The 21386-nt window shown below is 43.2% G+C and overlaps 1 protein-coding gene and 1 long non-coding RNA gene across 7 annotated transcripts in view; one reads left to right on the top strand and one right to left on the bottom strand.

Annotated features, from left to right (window-relative positions):
• Positions 1-21386, bottom strand: part of LOC141370373 (uncharacterized) — a 213686-nt gene that overhangs the window by 113708 nt on the left and 78592 nt on the right. The window lies entirely within an intron of this gene.
• GRIA3 (glutamate ionotropic receptor AMPA type subunit 3) overlaps positions 1-21386 on the top strand; it is a 280967-nt gene that overhangs the window by 254480 nt on the left and 5101 nt on the right. For 3 of the 6 annotated variants that reach the window (XM_073879199.1, XM_073879198.1, XM_073879197.1), the window contains 3 exons: positions 1870-2117; positions 17096-17210; positions 19749-19996. In XM_073879199.1, the coding sequence (XP_073735300.1) occupies positions 1870-2117; positions 17096-17210; positions 19749-19994 (609 nt within the window). In that variant the 3' untranslated portion in view covers positions 19995-19996. Of the gene's footprint in view, positions 1-1869; positions 2118-2679; positions 2795-17095; positions 17211-19748; positions 20008-21386 lie in introns of those variants that run through there. The other 3 variants (XR_012374364.1, XM_073879200.1, XM_025852630.2) reach the window with 3 other exon arrangements.

Below are 21386 nucleotides of genomic sequence, written 5' to 3'. Positions count from 1 at the left end.
TCTTTCTACCTCCATTGCTCCCAACCTAGTCGAAGCCACAACCATCTCTCCCCTGGACTACTAGAATAGCCCCCTAACCAGTCCCCTTGCTTCCACTCTGGCCCACCTTAGAGTGGATTCTCCATACAGCAGCCAGAGTAATGCTTTAAAACTTTAAATCAGATCTTATCACACCTCTCCTCACAATCCTTCGTTTCCAGTCAGAATAAATCCAAATGTTTTACCATGACCTACAGGGCCCTACGAGACCTGACCTCTGATTATCATTCTAAACTCCTTTCCTACCATTCTCCCTTTTGCTCATTTGGCTTCAGCCATATTGGCTTTTTCTTTTTTCTGTTCTTTTTGCAAACCAAACGTAGAAACCATATTTCCAATCTCAGTGAAGACTTTCAGTGGCTCAGTGAGGGCCTCAGTGGGGGATCTGATTGCCATAAACATTTTCCATGGCCATAGCTCTGGGAGCTGGAATTACTTAAGCCGGCCTCAAGAATGTTGTCAGCCAAACTCCAGAGGAGAGCAGCTAAATTAACAATCAAAAAACCTGAGGTCGGGGCCAGGAAAGCCCATAAAATGACACTTGACATCATGGCATAGGTTTCTAGTTTCTACTGTGCTTCCTCACCTCTGGTCAAATAGCACTTCAGAATTTTTCTGTAGGGTTTTCATTCCTAAGGACCTAGCTCCGAACTCAGTTGGAAGTTCTGGGGTCATTGAGATCACACTCCCTTTATATTCTCCAGAATGCCTTATACAGAGCTATAAGCATTTAGTACACATTCTAAGGACCACCTGAATTGAGATGAAATTTAGTGGCATTAAATTCAAAATCCAAAATGGTAAAGATGAGGGAAACTTGGTTTGGCAGGAAGAACTAAAAGTTGGGGTTTGGTCTCCACCTGAGTTGAAAGAGGGACCCTATTCACTCTCTATTATATTCTTCACACCCCCAGTAGAATGCTTTAGGTATAGCAGATGCTCAAGAAATATTTGTTAAAAGGATGGATGAAAGGCTAAATACATTAATGCAAAACTCAGGCAGTTTTGTGCTAGAAAATAATGCTCCAATGACGAGAAGCAAACCGCGTGTCTTTCCATTCTGTCTTTGTCAGATATCTGGGGTACCATGTCTATCTCTAGGCAATCTAATTAAAGAGAGGCATTGCTAGCTCAAATCCTATGGGAGATAGACCAAAATTGTGAGCATTCTGGAAATAGCTTTAGACATCAGTGGAATTTGACCAGACGAAGAGGGGGTTTAACAACGGCCATCATGCAGAAGCAGGGATGGGATTGCCTTGCAGAGCTCTTGCAGATAGTGTTAAAGGTTGGGAGTTACAGAGAGACAAATTTCAGCTCAGAATAAGAAAGGACTTTCTTCCAATAATTGATGCCCTGTGCAGGAGTGGGCTCACTGAAATGGTTTACGCTTCCCTCCAATGGCATTTTTTTTTCAGGCAGGTAAAGGGTAACCACAGAGCAGGATATCGTAGGGGAGATTTCTGAATAGAGATGAAGATTGAACCAAGAAAGTGTTTCTCAAACTAGATTGCAAACCCATTAGTGGAGCCACGAAATCAATTCAGTGGGTCCTGACTTGTGTGTGTGTGTGTGTGTGTGTGTGTGTGTGTGTGTGTGTTTGCAGTGAATTAGAATAGGGTGGAAAATATCAGAGAGCATCACACATCGCAAAGATGAGGGCAGTTTTGAGAAACCGACTGTGGAACCACGCTTACATATGTATGTGTGTAACTACCGGCCCACTCTTCTTCCTGTGGACGGCAATCGAGCACGTTCGAAAACCACTGCGCCAAGGCCTTTTCCAGTGCTAATATCTGGTAGCTCTAAGAACTCTTCTCTCTGTTGCAGAGGTCCAAAATTGCAGTCTATGAGAAAATGTGGTCTTACATGAAATCAGCAGAGCCATCTGTGTTTACCAAAACGACAGCGGACGGAGTGGCCCGAGTGCGGAAGTCCAAGGGGAAGTTCGCCTTCCTGCTGGAGTCAACCATGAATGAGTACATTGAGCAGAGAAAACCGTGTGATACCATGAAAGTTGGTGGAAATCTGGATTCCAAAGGCTATGGTGTGGCAACCCCTAAAGGCTCAGCATTAAGGTGGGTGGAATAATATAACAATATCCGTGTTGTTATAGTATTCCACCTACCCTGATGCATTTTGTTGTCATTTTCTTTCTTGTGGATTTTGAGGTAACTTTTAAAAGTTTAAAACCTACACTATTCCATGGAGTTAAATAAGACGGTAAATTATGGTTTCATCGATTTAATGCATCCATTTTTTTTTAATGTTCTCTCTCTGTGTTGTCCTCTCTGACTGTTTGTTGCTGTTTTAATTTTACAGTTCAACGGCTTTTTCAATTTAAATGGTAAAAGCCAAGTTATGGTGCCATATGTGACGAATGTTAATTGCATGGATGTGGTGTTCTTGTTACTTTTTTTCTCAAAGACAATTTCCCCATCCCGCACACTTCAGTTTTGAGCAAATGTTATCCTCCATGCCACCTTCCAATATTTAACCCTGTATTTGCTGTACAGACATTTTTATAGCTCCACGTTCTGTGAAATTTAGCCAATTTGTCCTCTTGTGCTCCTTTTTATACGTTAACGATTTCCTAAGCATTTGTGCATTTTCTTACAAGTTATGTTTTATCGTTTCAAGAAATGCTGTTAACCTGGCAGTATTAAAACTGAATGAGCAAGGCCTCTTGGACAAATTGAAAAACAAATGGTGGTACGACAAAGGAGAGTGCGGCAGCGGGGGCGGTGACTCCAAGGTCAGCCTCAATGTCACCACAACCGGGTACCCTTAGTGACGAGTAATCGGCAAGACTGTTATCTTATTATTGAGGAGAGAGCACAAGACTCACACATAAGGTGGAATGACCAGGTTATTCCCCTGCCTGGCAGCTTTGGGAACCAGAAAGACTCCAGGGCACCGCCCGCATTTTTGATCTAACTTGGGTCCCTTCTTAAACTCCCAGACAGAGGCTCCCCCTCCACACCCTCCCTTCCCCTCACATGCCAGACTGGTTGCCTTATGAAGGCCACAGTGTGGTTTTCAACGGCCTAGGCTTTCAAGAGCCCCAGGCTTGCCTTAAGACTATCCCTGCCTGCCTCACACCAGTGGTGTGAGAAATCAAATCTACCTACTGAAAAATCAGGTTACAGCCTTTTTTTTCCCCAAGGCATGACGGTTGCTCACAGAGGTTGGTTGGTTGGTTGATTAGAGTTGGCTTCTTCAATTATGTGTATGAGTGACGGGATGGTGTTCTTGATATGTGATGGCCTGTTTAAGCTGGCCCCGCTTAACTTGAAAGCCAAAGAACCAGCTCGGTTTCAAGTTAAATGGGGTCTTTCTTCAACAGGCCACCCCATATCCAGATTTGGCAAAGGCATTCTGTATATTTAAATAAGTGCGTCGCCTAACTGTGATACTCCATGTGTATAAATCCCTGATTTGGCTTCTCCTTAGCCATGTTCTTGGTTCAGGTAGGTCTAATTGTTATCCAGGCTGCCTCCATGAGAAAATCCATCTTACTTGGCATTCCTTTGGCTCCACAATGCTCTTCAGGGCTAGAAAGAATGAAACGAATAGCCTTCATCCAAGCAACAAGAAATAGGGGCAAGCTCAGAAGCCATGATACCAAGTAATGGAAGGACACGTTGGGTAAGTACAAGAGAGGACCTGAAAACAAAATCCTCCATGACCCAAAGGGTATGCGAATTATATTGAAGCATGTAAGATCAACTCTTGTACAACCAAGATACCCATGGGCATCTTAAGGTGAAGAACAGTGTTTCCCACACACAGGCCAACAGACAGGCAAGCCAACCCTTTTCTCCTTCAGAGACAATGGTTACACCTCTGCTCTTCTCTTTCTCTCTCCATTCCTCAGGATCCTGATGGAAAAGTTAGTTGGCCAGTCTGCAGTATATTATGGGTTTGGAAACACTGACACAGAGCACTTTCAAAGAGATAAATTAAAATACAACTTTCTTCAGCCCATAATCTTACCAGGCATTGGCGAGGTCTTTCATTGTAAAACCTTGATTAACCAGAGCTCATCTAACCAGTACCCCAACTAACTGAATTTCCCCTCCTCAGTACTCCACATTGATGAGAAAGCAGCAATAGTACCAAAAAAGAAGAATTCTGCAAGGAATTGATTTTTTTCTTTAAAATCACTTGCCAAGAGATGACCTATGGTTAGGTCCCATTCAACTTTGTCTCCCATATCTTCTTTCCATCTGGATTGACCCTCAAACATTAGAGGCTGCTTCCCGGAGGCGAGAAAGTGGATACAAGCATTTTGCGGGGGGGGGGGGGGGCATGTTGCTAGCCAAGAATGAAACAAAATGAGTACTCTTAGTGAAAATTCCATTCCTCCCTTATGGATTCCAATTAATCAAGGTTTTACTGTGTGTCAGAAAGCAGTAACTTCCTTTCCCACCAGTGTGAACTGATAACATTGACAGCTTAGCCAAGTTTTCGGCTCAGTTGAGTTTGCAGGGGCTAACCTGATGCCTAGAGCGTTTAGCACCTTCATCCTGGTCTTTTTCTCGTGTTCTTAGCAAGCCACGGAGAACCTAATTTTCTCACTCAAGTGAGTTGCAGAATGAAAAGTGAGTTGGATTGGATACATTGCTCTCGTAACTTCATCCTTCACCCTCAGCATGGTTACAGAGGAGCCATGGACTGTGTCAAGAAGCGTCTAAAACATCCACATGATGCCAAGTGCCCAGAAGTTTTCAAATAACCAGATGTTTGCTGTTGCACAAACCAAAAACAAATCTGCATGTAGTTGGCCGAATTTTTACTTTTCACCCCGAGGTTTGGTATCCTGAAGACCCCCAAAACTTTAGACCGGCTCTTTGCTAATTACAACCAGCAATCAAGCTTTTCTCTTTTTCCTCAGCTGATACTGCTGCAAAGTTATCAAGTAACCTTATTGCCAGCCCACGATTTCCAGATGATCTGATTTTCGATATGCAAGTAGGAAAAACAGTTCACTAGAGCCTAAATGTTTCCAACTTCTTTGACACTAGTGCTACCTGCCAGGCATCTTTCAAAATCATTTGTTTCGGTCATCCCTCCAGCCAGCCTTTTGAAATAAGTCAACCCCTTTCTCAGCTATGGATAATAGTATGATGAGTGCCGCATCTCCAACGATTGCTTATTCTGTTTCCGGATTACCAAGGAGTTTGCCTTTGTCCTCTCCCTTCTCGCTACCTGCTGTTTGCTGAGAGTGAGCAAGAGAAGGGGCAAGAGATGAACTTGAATTTGTTTTTACCACTATTTGGTGGTGATGCCTAAAGCAAATCAGTGGAGAAGGTAGAAAAGGCAGTGAAGCCCCATTAATCTGGAGCCCTCAGATTTACAATTTGTGACAAACCTGACAGGGACCAGTGGAGTGTCTACCCGCATAGCATCAAGAAAGGGGCCAGGAGAGGTTTGTTAAGCAAATGAAGAGTTTAGATTGTCAGCTGAATTTTTTCCTTAAGAGAACAAATTTTTTTCGCAAACGTTGCAAGCATTCGTTAGATAGAAACATATTTATTAAAAATCTATCTGCTAAAGTAGTTCTCACAAGGACCTCTACTACAGCATTGTATTATAGTGAGTTTGAATTACAAAACAGACCTAAAGTAATAAAGCTGTCATTCCCCAAGCCTGTTTGGTAATTCAGGACTTTCTCATTCAGACAGTCCTTCCCCTATGTTAGTCCAAATCAGCGAGGTTTGACTGTATTAGTAAAGTGGCTTGAGAATTACACTTCCGCATTGTATCCCATCCCCAGGTGACCTGACAATTGACTGTTGAATGTACCATCATTTCACGGAGAGTGAGACCCAGAGATGGTGGTGACTTTGAGAAGGTCACACAGCTAATGCTGTCACACAGCTAAATCTCTGCTGACTTTCAGGGTCACCTCTTGTGATAATATTGCAGACAGCAATTGATCACATAGACCCATCCAATGAGCAATGCGAAGCTGATTGCATGTGAGATATTTCCACGAAAACCAGGTTCATTCTCAACTACCTTGGTTACAAGGCAAATGGCATATTTAAGCCATTTCAGCCCTCAGTGCTGATTACTAAAAATGACAATAATCACAAAGCCTGACATTTATGAGTGCTTTTACTTTTTCAAAAACACTTCCACACCTATTATCTCTGAAACCAGGAGAGGGAAAAAAACCTACAATACTTATCTCTCTGTTTCTCTCCCGCAACCTTAAAATAACGATAAGTGGGCAATTATGTTAAATTGTTGACTTTTCCCCCCCGGCATGAGACATCATGAATTTTCAGCCTATTCTCAAAAAGTTACCCTTCTATGGAAGGAACCGGAACCGGCAATTTTTGAGGCTGTTTTAAATGTGCACATGCTTAAACTAATACAACAGATATTTATTTTCTTTCATTTCCCTGATTTTATCTCATTTTCAGAATGCAAGGAATTAAGACAAGGTCAGCCACTGAGGTGGCCCCTGCACCGAAATCCTGCTCTGTTTTAGCCATTTCCTGAACCTGGGCTAATAGGACCCAAACAAATCAGACCTGACCCTTCCTTGATGGACTGTAAATGTACAGCCAAGGATCATGAAAATTAGAGCCGTGGTTTGGGAATTTTTTAACCTGCAAGTCACCCTTTTGTGTTAGTGCGTTATTACAATGTGTTGTGTAAATGCGGTAATTAAGAGCCAGTAGGTTGTTCCAGCGATAAACCCAGATCACAGGGGGCTTGTGACATAGCCAGTGAAAGTCTGTCTCTGTAAATCACAGCAGAATAGGGATTTAGCTGCTGAATTACCAAATAAGCACATTAGCCTCCCTCCACAGCTGCCAGTCGCCTCAAACTTTCAAATTCTTCTGATTCCGCCCCCGCTTACCCTGCTTCACTCCCTTAATCTTGGGGAAAGTGCACCAGCTTAGCTTTCCTGTGTAGCTGTACCTTCCTAGAGGGGGTCTGCTCTATGAAACAAGCTACCTGTGCCTGGGGGGACAAGGCTTTGTAAGCCCTCCCCCCACCTCACCCTAAAATTGTCCCGGCTTTAGTTCTATCCAGGAATTTAGACTTCTAGTGTCCGTATTTTCCAAGCTGACAGTCAGCATGCTTTGTGTGCTTTGGGGAACACTGGAACAGAATATTTCAATGGAACCACCCTGAACCCCTTGACTGGAAGGAGAGTTGCATGACCAGTACCTTACCTTGCAAGGCATATCAGGAAGTAAGGGATGACAATGGGAGAGATGCAGTTAAACTTTGATTAAGTAAAGAAATGGTTGAATGATCATTATGATTTATAGAAGAACCTCATTAGAGAAATGCAGCTTTGTTATCTTCAAAACTATATAGGGACTAGAATAACCACTGTGACGCTAGGAAAGCATTTAGGGAACTTGTTTTCCTAAATTCAAAAAGTGGCTTGCAATTAAAATTAGTTATGTTTCTTTTCATGTGGGTGCTTTCAAAGGACCTAAAAAGAGTTTGTTCTCTTAAGAAATTCAAACGCGTCCTTCCTTCCTATCACCAGCAATCATGTTTTTGATCTCCTGCATTTGCTTAGCAAGTCTCATATTCAAAGACGGTAAAAAGTTATACTTTAGAACAGCCCACTTTCAAATGCCCTCAGCTTCCTATTTGGTGGCCCTTAGCTGAATGAGATGATACTATGTTTCCCATATGTATAAGTGAGAGCCTCAGTTTTGTGTGTATTTCTTCTTCCATGTATGTCTACAATCCTCCTCTCCCATGCCACCATCTCCTAACCACTTCTCTTCCACACCCAGAATTCTTTGACATTCTTGGGCCTTGGGTCATGGATGTGAATCTGCATCTGCCTTTTACCTGCAACAAGATGGACCTTTTATTGGCAGAAGCCATCCCTAAAGGTAGACATTTTGGATGCCCAGGGTTAAGATGGATCCCAATGACTCTTTATTGACACTGTTATGTGTGTAGGCAAGAATCATTACAGATCGATGGCACTTCCTGGGTCTTAGAAGAAGTTCCTGTGAATCACCGAGACTGGTTTGGGATCAAGGAGTAGGGTGAGTATATTATGCTCTTCGTTGGTTTGCATGTCTCTGTGCTGGTGCTGCCTCCTGGAAGTATGAAGAACCTGACAGTTTTCTTTGCTGGTAGTGACTAAATTTGCTCCTTGAACTTTACCCAGGTCTTCTTCCCAAGAGCAAACCCTCACTTTCTCTCAAGTGGCTGCTTCAAGCAAGGGACCTTTTTTGCCTTAGGAACTGAACCAGTCCAGTGACTGCCAAAACCACTGATTTTTGCCAGATGGTGTTAAAGAATCAATTCTACCACCAGGAAAAAGTTGTAGTCCAGAAAAAAAAAATTGTTTTAATTAATCCATTCTAGCGATTTTTTTTTTTTTTGGAAATTGCGTGGCCTTAACATGATTTCTATGATTAAGACATGATGATTTGCCTTTGGTGTTATCCTGATAACTTGAATGTGTTTCTTATTGACAAATAATGACTAAAATGTTCAACACCTGAGCCACTGAAAGAACAGCAGGAGAGAAAAGCCTGCAGGTAAGAATGCTATTATACAATTGCCGACAGGAGAGACACGGCCACAGAGGCAGAGTGAAATGGTGTGTGTCTCTACCCTTTCTGCCCCACTAAGACCAGATCATTTGGTTTCCTTTCATCTGGAGAGAAGGTTATAGAACTACACTCTCCGAAAGGCAAGACAGCCATGGAACCGAGACGTGAAAGATTTGAAATGATTGAAATATATGCAATGAGGGTGGGAGCTGAAGTTGGTGGAGAAGGGTGGGGGCAAATTTATGGAGAACAATGGAAATCCATTCTCTTTTGACTTTCTAGAGAGCGGTACAGCATTTGGCCCTTGGCACGTGAGGCAAATCCCCATTGGTCGCAGGTGGCAAAAGTGTGTTGCAAGCACTAAATTCCCCATAAAGCTTAATTTCAACTGGCCTTGAAGCAAATATTTCTCAAAATACAAACTGAAGGCAATGGCATACTTTACATCTAAAAAAGAGCGAGAGAGCGAGCAAGAGAGAATGAGAGGGAGAGACTGAGTCTGCTGGTGTGTCTTACGTAGCCTCACTGCTGGAAAGGGCAGAGAAGTGGATGCTGGACTGCGTGCTAGGAAAGGATGGAATGGGTCCTGGCCTGACAACCGGTAGTCAGCTTTCGGATCTGACAGATAGAGCCCATTTGTTGCAATCTAATGGAGCGTAAGCTAAGACTGATTATTTTTCTATGGGTCATGCTCAAGAGAGGGCTTTTGGGGAGAAAAGAAGATGCCGACACCCATCAGATTAAACTCTCAATGAACATTTTGCCTAGAGTCGGGGCATGAACTCGACGTCTTCAGAAACACGTGTCATGTGAGTTTCTGATCTAACGTGAGATCGGTTTCTGTCTTGTCTGGCTAGGTTTTTCTTTCTTGGTGCCATTGGGATGAACTAAAGGAAACACATTTATAAGTCGTAAAGCCCAACCAAATTTGATAGTTTGAGTTTTTAATGGCTCTTAAAACAGAGTTTTCAAGTGCATCATATCAATTATGACTTGGGGAAGTATCTGTGGCCACGTTTTAACCAAAACTGGCTTCTCCAGATGCTGAGCATCTTCCCTGAGCTCCTTCTCTCTATCAGGGACAAATGGAGTAAGAAGTCCTCCCAAACAAATTGGGTTGTGTGAGTTAGTCCACAACCAATAATGGTTTTGGATTCCTGTTCTAAAGGGAGAGGTTGGACAAAGTCCCGGTTTGGCAGAAGTCCATCAGTGAAATTCACAACTTGTGGACTCAAGGGGTCTATCACTTTGATCTAAGAGATTATCATCTACAAATGCATTGGCTTTACTCACATATCCACAGGTGACTTCTGGAGCTGCTTCTCTAGCATAGATGCTCATCAATAGGTTTCAGTCACTAGCATTTTTAGGCCCTTAGTAAAATGACTCACAGCTTTCAACTCCTCATGTTATATGCATGCATTATTGAATTTGCTCTTTGCACTTGCATTAAATTATGGTCTAATTAGCAAGGAGTTAAATAGGTCTCAGCTACATTTGTGAACTACATAGATATAAATTCTCACTCAGAGGGAGCTTCTAGCAGCTAAGCTCTGCATAACTCTGCAAATCATTGTAGCTGCCCCTGGGGGCTGAGGGTTGCCGGGGTGGCCAGAGCCCAGTAATGCCAGCAGTCGTATGGAACATGCTCCCAGGTTGTGGAGAAAGCTCAGGCTGATCCAAGGGTAGAAGGATTGAAATGACTTAAATCCTCATTCTCCTAGAGTCCTGCATCCAAAAAGCCCTGTGAAAGAATTGGATAGAGATTTTTTTTTAAGGGCTCCAGATTCTAGTGTAGCCTAGGGCATATACTGAACTACGATGACCTCCAACAGCTAGTGTATGGAGAGGTGACCTATCCCACGATAACCAACAGAAAAGAATATAAAGGACCTTAGACTAAATCCTTTTATCTAGCAAAGAATCTTCTCTTGCTTGGTCATCAATTGGCTTCAACTTAATAAATCAAGACCTACCTGGGCAGAGATGTCTCTAGCTGCCTGTCTGCACATGCCTGTGATTTCCTGAATGATGCTAGGAGTTTTTCAGAAAAGGTGAGGGAAGCAAGTGAGCAATTGGGAAAAGTGACTTGTCCCCGTGAGAACCTGAAATATCTTCAGTAGAAAAACCAGTGAAAGAGAGGATGGCTGGCAATCCTCCCTCCACTGGGCTGAAGACAATTCTAAGAAGTCACTCAACAGGAAAAAAATCACTAGGTACCAAGAAGCAAGGGTCAGTAAGTTGGAGTGAGGTTTAGATGAGGCATGGGGTGAGGGGAGGGCTTCCAGCTTAGGTTGTGATAAGCTTCCATTGTCATCATCCAGATGTTGGGTTGTTAGAGCAGGTTCTTCACTAACTATGCAAATACATCATGCTTACTCATATATTTCTTTTACTTCTCTGTGATCTCCTTGTCTGTCTCTGTAAGCTATGTATTTATACATATATCCACCCCTCCTAAGGGCACCATTGAAGATCTTCTGGCATCATTAATTAAACAGGCATTTGCTCTTTAGGTGTCCCTGCTCAGAAAGGAGAAGTGAAGCCATTCAGAGCAGAATCCATCCCATAGTCTCTTGGGCAGATATATCGTACTGCCCCTGGGATCCTGTATTTTTCAGGCTCAGAGACATAGCCACAGTACAGATTTTTATATCAACACTTCCAGGATCACCATTGGGAGGAAGCAACTTGGTCATTAATTCACTAGGCCATTTTTTCCTTCTTTCCCACTCTGGGAAAACTCAGCACCCTTGCATCGCTCTCCCCACACTTCTCTGTTCTTTGTTCATGGCTCCAAACTACCTATTTTGGGGTATTTCCTGAACTCAAAATTGAAAAAGAAATAGGACACTTCTTTTGAAATATATCAAAAATTTTAGTTACTTTTTTTTTAAGTAAACAGTTTCCATGTTCACAGTAAAGGAAATGGTCTTCTTATCCTAAAACTGTCTCCGTATGTAACACTGGCCATCACTAAGTTAACACTGACCCAGCTGGCACATGCCAGGAATGAGCTGGAAACCTGGACACCCACCACCCAGGCCTGGATGCCTTGGATTCATGAGCACCGTCCTTTGTAGCTGAGGTCCTGCCAGGTGTGGATGGCAGAGATAAGCAAAAATCTGTATCAGCCAGTTACGGGTTTTTTTTTTTTCCAAAGTAGGACTCATTTTCAAAACATTATGAATTACATTACATACAGCTAGTGTATGGAGAGGTGACCTATCCCACGGTATAGAAAAAATAGATGTCACTCCATGACTATTCTCCACGCTCAGGAAAGCTTCATGTGTTTTCAAATGACGCTAATTCACCTCTGTTCTTATGCTCTCCATCTGCTCACCAGTCCGTACACATTCCTATGACTTCAGGTGCTGCGGATCGTTCTCTTCTTAGGGGGAGCTTTACACTCTTCCTCCCTGAACAGTTTTTAAACAAAACGGAATAGAGTGTTGGAGTTTGTAAATAGTTACTCTGGTCCATGTCCCATTTCCCAAAGAAGCTTTGTATTTTAACAAGGAATGTTGCGCACATTTAAAGGTATGCGAATTTCAGGTCCCCATGAGGAAAATATTTTTGGAGCTGGGGACACTTCCCAGACCTCCTGAAATTACACCACAAAGCTCTCCTGGACCCTTGCCTTCATCTTGGGAGCGCTGTACTCAGCAAAACGTTCATAGCAAGCCCGCCAAAGGGGAGAATGCCTGACTAATTTCCATGATAGGAATCTGACCTAGTTTGTTTAATTCTTTCTGTTCTCTGTTGAGGTGAGTACAATAAATATTTCTGACTTATAATTCTCTGAGGTATCAGTTAAGGGCCTGCAGTAACTGCTCTGAAGCCTTCCCTTGGAGACCTATGGCAGCAGTGAAAGGCCCCAGCCACCAGATATGCCCTTGCTAGGTTGATAGCTATGTGGAGTATGGTGGTCCCCAAAGACAAACTTCATTAGGAACATCCAAGCACGAAGAACAAAAATAAAGAGGACTGCCACCCTTTCGTGTGTTCCATTGGAAAATGCACTGTACAGAGTTGAACAGATATTCATTTGCCCTCTGGCCTGCCCCATCATTTGCTGTGCAGGCTTGAGCAGGTTGCTTAACCTATCTGTGCTTGGGTTTCTTTACTTACCAAGTAGAGGCCATAAATCTCCCTTCTTAGGGTGATCATTAAATTCGAACAATAAGTAGAAGTATGATAATTTTGTGAGATTCCCAGGCTGAAAAGCAAAACGCTAAAAGAGAGTTATCTATTCAACAAGCATTTGTTGAGAGAACAATTCTAAGCGGGGATACCAATATGTAAGCCACGGTCCCTGCTCTTGAGAAGCACACAGTTTAGGGGGAGTTATGAGACATGGGTGCAAATAATAAGGAGGGGAGAAAATACTGGGGTGGGGAGCGAAAATGGCTTCATGGAGAAAGTGACATTTAAAATGACCAAATGCCCACCTAAATCCTCTTCCTTTAAAATCTCAAATTGTGCGTGCGTGCATGTGTGTGTTGGGGGAGGGTGTCAGCACATGCGGTTGGTTCGGATTGAGCTGGGCAATACATCCCGTAAGGTACAGTAAGAAAGAAAATCCTGGCAGTGATTTCTGATTACAGCTTTTATGCTCCTTGGCTGTGCTCCTGCTTGAAATGTTTGTTTTTCTCCTTCATTTTTATTTAGAAATTCCCAAACGCACATTGGTTCCCTGCCAGATTTCATAAGCCCTGGGATTTTTTTTCCCCCAAAGACTAAACTTCTAAAAGTATATCATTTGTCAGGTTTCTCTAAAGTCCCGGGGCACCGGATGAGGTCTGGATGCTCTAAGGCAGGGTTTCTCAACCTCAGCCCAGCTGACCCTGGGGGCTCTGGGGTAGGGGGCTGTCATGTGCACGGTAGGGTGTCCAGCAGCATCCCCAGCCTCTATCCACTAGATGCCCGTGGTGTCGCCCCACTCAGTTGTGACAATGAGAAGTGACTCTAGACATTGCCGAATAGCCCCTGGAAGACAAAAGGACCCCTGATTGAGAACCTTTGCCCTAAGGTAACCTCCATGGTAACCACGGAGGCCACAGACGTGGAGAGCAGTTACCAGCCTTTCTGTGGAGGCCACTGGATGGCCTTGGGGAGGGCCAGGCCATTTGTCAGAAGTGGCATTCTAAACTGCTGACATACTGAGCCTGGGTTTGGGCAAGAGTGGATGGTGGCAACCTAGGATAAGCCCTGGCACAGGAAAAGCCTTCCCTCCTCCCAAACCGGTGCTTCACAAATTTTGCTTTGTCCCAGGACCCCTTAAAAATTATAGGGAACTCCCAAAAGATTTTGTTTATGTGTGTTATACCTACTAATATTTACCATACCAGAAATTAAAATGGCATTTTAAAAGCATGTATTCATTAATTTATTTTAAAATAATAAACCCAATATATGTTAACATAAATAACATACTTTTTATGAAAACTGACTTAGTTTTCCAAAACAAAATTAGTAAGGAGCGGCACTGTCCTATGAGTTTGCAAATTGCTTTAATATCTGGCTTCATAGAAGAGAATAGGATTCTCATTTCTGCTTTTTCCTTCAATCTGTTGCAAGATCACATGTCGTGAAGCCTCCAGGAAACTCCACTGTGCAGCAGGAGGCAATGAGAGTGAGAAGGGCAAGGAAGGTCTTAGTATCATTAGAAAAATAGTTTTGATCATGGGGACCCTCTGATGAAAAGGTTTCAGGGATCCTCTGGGGGTTCTTGGGCCACACTTTGAGAACTATCCCCTAAACTAACATGTAACACTCTTATCAACCTAGCTCACTTAATGGTTGACAACCTTCTTTAAAACCCAGGCTCTCTAGGGAGATATCTCTATTTGGACCATAGCGTGAGTGCCTTTAATCACACTGCTCTGTTCCGGAGATCCAGTAAGAGCCACTGTCCTAAGGAAATTGAATGAAGTCATCTGAAGAACATAGTAACTTGAGGGAGGACAGGGACCAGTAAGGGCTTCATCAGAGTGCAGCGGGAGGGCGCTGCGCCCTGTACAATAAGAAAGGGGGAAGCACAGAAAGGAGAAAGAAAATGCTTAGTACTTTGTGCTGGGCTCCTGATGGAATCAGGCACCCAGGTGCCATTGGGAAGCATCCCCCTACCATCGGAACCTGGGTGCCAGTGCCTGGCTTAAGGCATAGCACTGGGGGTGAGCTGGTGATAAAACAAAAACTAATAAGGGGAAAGGAGAAACAGAAGGGGGCCAGACAGTGGGAAGTAGGAGAGAAGGCAGTTCCAACACTGATCTCAGGGCCATAGATGGCCTGTCTGTCCTTTAAAAATCTTTGACTTGGGGCGCCTGGGTGGCTCAGTCGTTAGACGTCTGCCTTCGGCTCAGGTCATGATCCCAGGGTCCTGGGATCGAGCCCCGCATCAGGCTCCCTGCTCGACGGGAAGCCTGCTTCTCCCTCTCCCACGCCCCCCTGCTTGTGTTCCCTCTCTCGCTGTCTCTCTCTGTCAAATAAATAAAATCTTAAAATAAATAAATAAATAAATAAATAAATAAATAAATAAATAAATAATAAAATAAAATAAAAGTCTTAGACTTGGGGCACCTGACTGCCTCAGTCGGTGGGGTGTGCAACCCTCCCTCTCAGGGTTGTAAGTTCAAGCCCCACGTTGGGCACAGAGATTACTCAAAAAGGAAATCTTTAAACATAAATAAATAAGTGAAATTAAAAGTCTAAGACTTAACTCTCACTGTCAAAAATATCTTAAAGAGGCTCCAAGTTTTGAGTATCTTTTGTTGCTTTGCATCCCAAGCCAAACCTGTTGGCATTTGAGAAGGCTAAGGTTCTGAGCACTGATTGAAGGAACTTGTTTAAAATATAAAAGGACCTCAATTTCCTGGTGAGATACAAAATGCAGATATTCTGGCTGCCAAGCCCAGCACCAACCGAGAAAGTGTCACCTCCCTGACACTCAAGGTTTATAGCTTTTCAAATCTCAAGTACTCTGAAATTGCATATTATTTTTAAATGATGATACATTTCTCGGAATATCTCAGGATGAGATGGTCCCTCTGCTCTCAACAGCAAAGGGGGAGAGAAAGGAAATAGGCTTCGGGGACTTGGTCCGATAGAGGCCACATCTCTGGGACTACAGGAAGTCTTCTCAATGACCGGATATGTTGGTGGCTCCAACATATCCCAAATAAGCTAAGAAATTCTATGGCATGTTCATAGTCACAGAAATGTGTCTGCTTTCCCCCTTGTGAACTGGTGGCGTTCAGCATAACATGCACTAGTATTCGCAATATTGTTCATGTGACTCTGAACCCACAGTAGCTTATTGCATTGTAATAGAATTATGCCACCCTCTAAATATAATGCATTTTTTATCTGAAGTTACAAGAGATACTTTACTTAAAATCCATTAGCTCTAGAAAGACGACGGGGTAAAGGTCACTATTCCTATTTTACAGCTGAAGAAATTTCTAAGAAAAGAAATCTTAACCTGGGACCAGTAGGGTTTCCTGCATCTGCCCAGTGGCTCGGACAGCAGGCCCAATGCTTTAAGAGGCGAAGGGCTACAGAGCAATGGCCTGGCCTCCTGGAGCTTTAGGAGCCTCTCAGTTGAGGAAGTCTTCTTTTAGGAGAACAGCTTACCTAAACTGCTTCTCTACAGTACTACCCACAGTGGCAGAATCAGTTTGCCATCTTAGATCATGCCATATTAATAATCCATTTTTAAACAGTCTGGTTCACCCTCTCGTTATCTGAGTTGACCACCGACCTACGGCCACACCAGAGAGACAGCCAGTCAGTAACAGAAACAAGCCAGAGTCCAGTTCTCTCGTGGTTGAAACCCCTCTCAGCCACAACTCAGAGGTCCACGTTCCACTTTCAATCCTAAGGCCAGGATGTGCGTAAGAATTCAGTTTGTGGACTGAAGACATGTCTGCAGGACAGTTCTTTCTGAGATCAGTTTCATCTGGGCAACAGATCTGTATAATAAAGGACAACTAATCAGAAGGCACGTTGTGTACATAGAATCTACTTTCTCTTCTGTTCCGATTCATCCTTTTGTCTTGTCCCCCCCCCCCCCCCCCCCCCCGCTCCTCCATAGAGCTTGCTTTCTGTCTGGAAGTACAACAAGACACCCGGTTAGATCAAACCTAACACACCTCCGCCACAAAGCTACCACAAGCTGCCGCCGGACGATTGTCACTTGGGGGGAGACCCCCTCCCCACCACACACAGCCTATCTGAGGAGTGCCTGTTTTTCTATCCTCATTATTTAACAGTGTGTGCCGATTACTCAAAGCGATATGGGCAGGCCCTGGTAAATATAGCGTTGCTGTAGTGTTAACTTTTTATAAGGTAATGCTCAGGTTGCCTGCAGTGTTCTAAAATTACTCTGTGGCCAGGGCCCCCTGCTTTATCGCTTTCTATAGTTTTAAAGTAGTTTGAAGCTTGAATAACATAAAATAACATAATATAATGTTATTTATGTTATTTCCCACGTGAAGAACGCCTGTAAACCTTGCAGTATTGAAACTCAGTGAACAAGGCATCTTAGACAAGCTGAAAAACAAATGGTGGTACGATAAGGGGGAATGTGGAGCCAAGGACTCCGGGAGTAAGGTCAGTCGCTGAAGGTCTTTTTGTACTGATTAGCAATCACATTTTGAACCACTGTTTATTTTCTACCCCAAAACGGCTTTCCTTCCCAACACACCCCCCCCGACACAGTGGGACCCCTTTATAACACCAGCGCTAAAGGCACGAGGTGGGCGCCCCGCTGGCAGAGACCTGCTGCAGAGCATCAACCATTGACCTTGAGCGGACCGAGCTAGTGTTGACATTGGAACGCAATCAGGCCCACCGCACTTCCAAAGCTGTGAAAAGACGGAGCTGTGTTATAAGGGGGTTTTACTGTATTTCACATTTCGAAAGTTCAAAGAGAAAACCTAACAACAACCACAACCAAAAAAAAAAAAAAGATCCAGTTGTGACAGTACTTTCTCTTAACCTCTTACAGTGTCAGAGACTTTGTAGTTGTAAATACCTTTGGTTATTTGTACATTATGTCGATCCCATGTGAAAACAGTCAAAGAAAGAAATAATAAAGACTGGTCTCTGTAAGCAGAGTGATTAGCCCCCTCCCAGCTGCTGTCATATTGAGTTCAGCATCTATATGGATCTCGAATATCATTAAGTCTGTCACACTTCTCTCTTCCAAAGGTGTCATTTGAATCTCTGTACGTAATACTTTTCAAATTTAGTCGCATGCTCCTTAAGGGTATACATTGTCAGGATAACATCACATTGATAAGCATGAAACACTCTTCCCCGCCTCCTTCCTGCCCCCTTTGCTCCCCTAAGAAAGTTCTTTTTAGTTTCAATTTTTGCCTTGCCTTTTTTTGAACTAATATTGTGGTATCAGTTAATTCATTTCATGAAATGCCACTCATTTCCCTGTGCAGTGAACCATTTTGCTACTGGTTTTCCACATCCCATGACAGGGAATTCTGTGAAACTTAAATACGTAGAAATGGAAACTGTTCTTGTTGCTATGACCTAACGCGGCTTATGTCCAAGGCTATGTCCTTTTCCCCCGTCAAATACCACATACGTGGAGCAATCTCAGGGCAGAGGGAGGGTTGCCAGAACTGGTCCATTTCCTAGTGGACCGTGGGGCATTCCTTGCAGAGAGCCTGGCCAGCCTCCTTAAGGAAATGATCCATTGTTTCATAAGTGACAGAAATTCCCACTTCTCTATAGTTACCTGTCATTCACCCTAGAAGAGTGACTATTTGAGAGGTTGTTGTAGACGTGAGGCTCACACATACCCCCTCCCCGACCATGCAATTCAATTCCAATTGGCCTTCTTATTAAAGTAAACAAGTATAGTGCTGGCTCCTATAGCAATAGAATTAGGACGTGGCCATTATCTGTTCACTGTGTTACCATGTCAATACGATATCCAATTTACTGATGTGACAATCTGGGTATTCCATTCAATGGCATTCAGCAGCAAAATGGTTACATTCCCTCTAAAAAGACTACAAAATGCTATTTTATTTTATTTTTTTCAAAGAAAGGCTCCGGGCCCTTGGTGTGTCCTACCTCAAGGTAGGGCTCAAGGCACCAACTTTTTTCTTTCCATTGTTCGGCAGTTCAGTTTTTGCTTTTTCATACAGGCAGATAGTCAGACTTGCACAGTTCGACCTGAAAGTCACTGACCGGCTTCCTCAATTTTTTTCTCCCATTTTAAATAGAAAACAGAGAAGCATAGTATTTTTTTTTTTTAATAATTCACTACATTCCCTGGAGTAAAGCTAAAAATGAGCTGGATTTTTTTTTTTTTTTTAATCATCAGCCTTTTAGAAAAGCTTTCTGATTTGTATGGAGCCAATTCAGGACCCAGTGGGTCCTCCTGACAGTTTTCCTTAAATTCTCAGGAAGATGGAAGGGAGCCAATTCTTTGTGCTGGGCCCTTGTTCCAGCAGCGTGAAGACTTGCTGCCCTGAGGATGCGAGCTCAGCAACCAGTCCCCAAAGGGAGCAATCTCTCAGCCACCAGGGGAAAGGGGAGAGTTAATCCCTTTTAAACAAACCCTCGCTAAGTAACTCCTCAGAGAAGAATATCAGGAACCTCTAATATTCTCACCTGGTATCTTAAAGACAAGTTGTTGACAAGTTTGTCACAGGGAGAATGAGGGAGAAAGGGGCGTTGCGGGCCAGAGAGGGGAAAGAGTGCTTCAAGTTCCCAAATGAAAAGAGTGTTACATTTCTAGAGATTATGGCACATCTCAACTCTGGCAAATGGCACTTTGCGGCCAGCGGAGGAATGAATTGGGCTTGTGTTTACACTTTTGCTCCCGTGGCCAAGTGCTGTTTTATTTAGTCCTTGACACCATGTTGAGGTACCAAAGGAATTAAGGAGTCAAAGTAAATGAACAGCTAGGTGAGGACCACAACTGTCAACAGAAGCACAATCTACCATCTTGCAGGCCATTGTGAAACATCAGCCAGTTGCCAGAGTCGACTCATAACACTTATTTACATCAATGTTTAGTTATTTTGCAACTTAGAACTATCCTATATAGTTGTCATGTATTGTAATGTCCCATTGCTTGTGTTTTCCCCAAGAACTAATCGCGTTGTTCATTTCTCTTAGGACAAGACCAGCGCTCTGAGCCTGAGCAATGTGGCAGGCGTTTTCTATATACTTGTCGGAGGTCTGGGGCTGGCCATGATGGTGGCCTTGATAGAATTCTGTTACAAATCACGGGCAGAGTCCAAACGCATGAAACTCACAAAGAACACCCAAAACTTTAAGCCTGCTCCTGCCACCAACACTCAAAATTACGCTACATACAGAGAAGGCTACAACGTGTATGGAACAGAGAGTGTTAAGATCTAGGGGTACGGTCAAGGTCTAGTAAACTAATCAGCCTTACCTTACTATATGTTAATCTCTCTCTCTTTCTCTCTCTTTGTTTTTTTACTTCAGTTTGTTGTTTCAAGTATGGTCTGTTCTTTGCAACCATTTGATTCTTTGAGAACAATGGTTGCACTTTCTTGTCAGGCGGTGCTGCTTTTCTAATAGCGCCGTCGTAATCGTACTGTGGTGTGTGATCCAAAAGGAGAAGATATTCTCTAGAGCAGCGCTGTTCAATGGGAATGTTTGTGAACCACATATGTGAACCCCATGTATCATCTGAAGTGCTCTACTCACCACACTTTTTAAAAGTAACACAAGTGAAATTAATTTAATGCTACATTTTCTTTACCTTAACATATCCAAGATCTCATCTCAACATGTTCTCAATATCAAAAGTGAATGAGATAGTTTATGTTATTTTCTTCATGCTACATCTTAGAAATCTGGGGTGTATTTTATACTTCTGCTACATCTCAACTCGTACTAGCCACCTGTCGAGTGTTCAGTGGTCTCATGTGGCTGCCGTATTGGACAGTGCAGTTCTAGAGAAAGCAGCGGCCCTGGAACCTATGGTAGAGTGAGGAATGGGAGTGGGGCACTGACGTCTTGACAAATGCAGTGCTTCTGTAAGGGCACAGTGGTTCTCTTAAGCCTAAGCCTGAGACCATTTCTTTAATCTTTGAGTTCCTTTGTTGTCCCTTTCTTGGAATTGATATTCAGGTAAGTGTCTCCCAAAGAACAGTCTAGGCTCCCTGCTGTTGGCTGCCCCAAATCTATACTTAGATGAACCTGACTGATGCCACCTTGACTCCGGCAGCTACAGCCAAACCCCCATCCCTACCCCAACCAGTAGCTCAGATGTGTTCAAAGGCAAGCTTGAAGTGGGCTAATCTGTCCATTCTCGAAGTGTTTAAGAGAATATAGTCTTGTTACCTCCAAGTGCATCTGTCATCACTAACACACCTATCTGAAGGGGAACAGAACAATTAGCAACTTCACAGCCCTCATTCTAGGTGGGAGGTGTTTTACCTCATGAGTCAACATCAACACGAATTCCTTGAATGCTCTCGAGTTTCTACAAATGCAGTATTTGCATTTTGATCTCCTTGTATTTCATATTGTGGAACGAAATTCAGCCTCCTTTTAAATAATATTTCATGCACATAAATCATACATAAATCATGTGTCTTCACCATGGAAAGCATTATCTTGTTTGGTGAAGTTGCTGGTTATTCTCTCCTACTGCAGACCGCAACCCTCTGCCACAACATGAACTAACCCACCAAGTGTTCCCATTGCATTGCTGAATGGACAATACATAGATCCATCTGTAATTAGCATTGTTTGCATGCAAGTGTTTCATGTTCCAGT

Source organism: Callorhinus ursinus, unplaced genomic scaffold, assembly GCF_003265705.2.
Source record: "Callorhinus ursinus isolate GAN/ISIS: 27379988/994484 unplaced genomic scaffold, GSC_fseal_2.0 scaffold33, whole genome shotgun sequence".
NCBI lineage: Eukaryota > Metazoa > Chordata > Mammalia > Carnivora > Otariidae > Callorhinus > Callorhinus ursinus.
The sequence above is the reverse complement of the archived record's forward strand: the minus strand, read 5'-3'. Positions and strand labels throughout refer to the sequence as shown.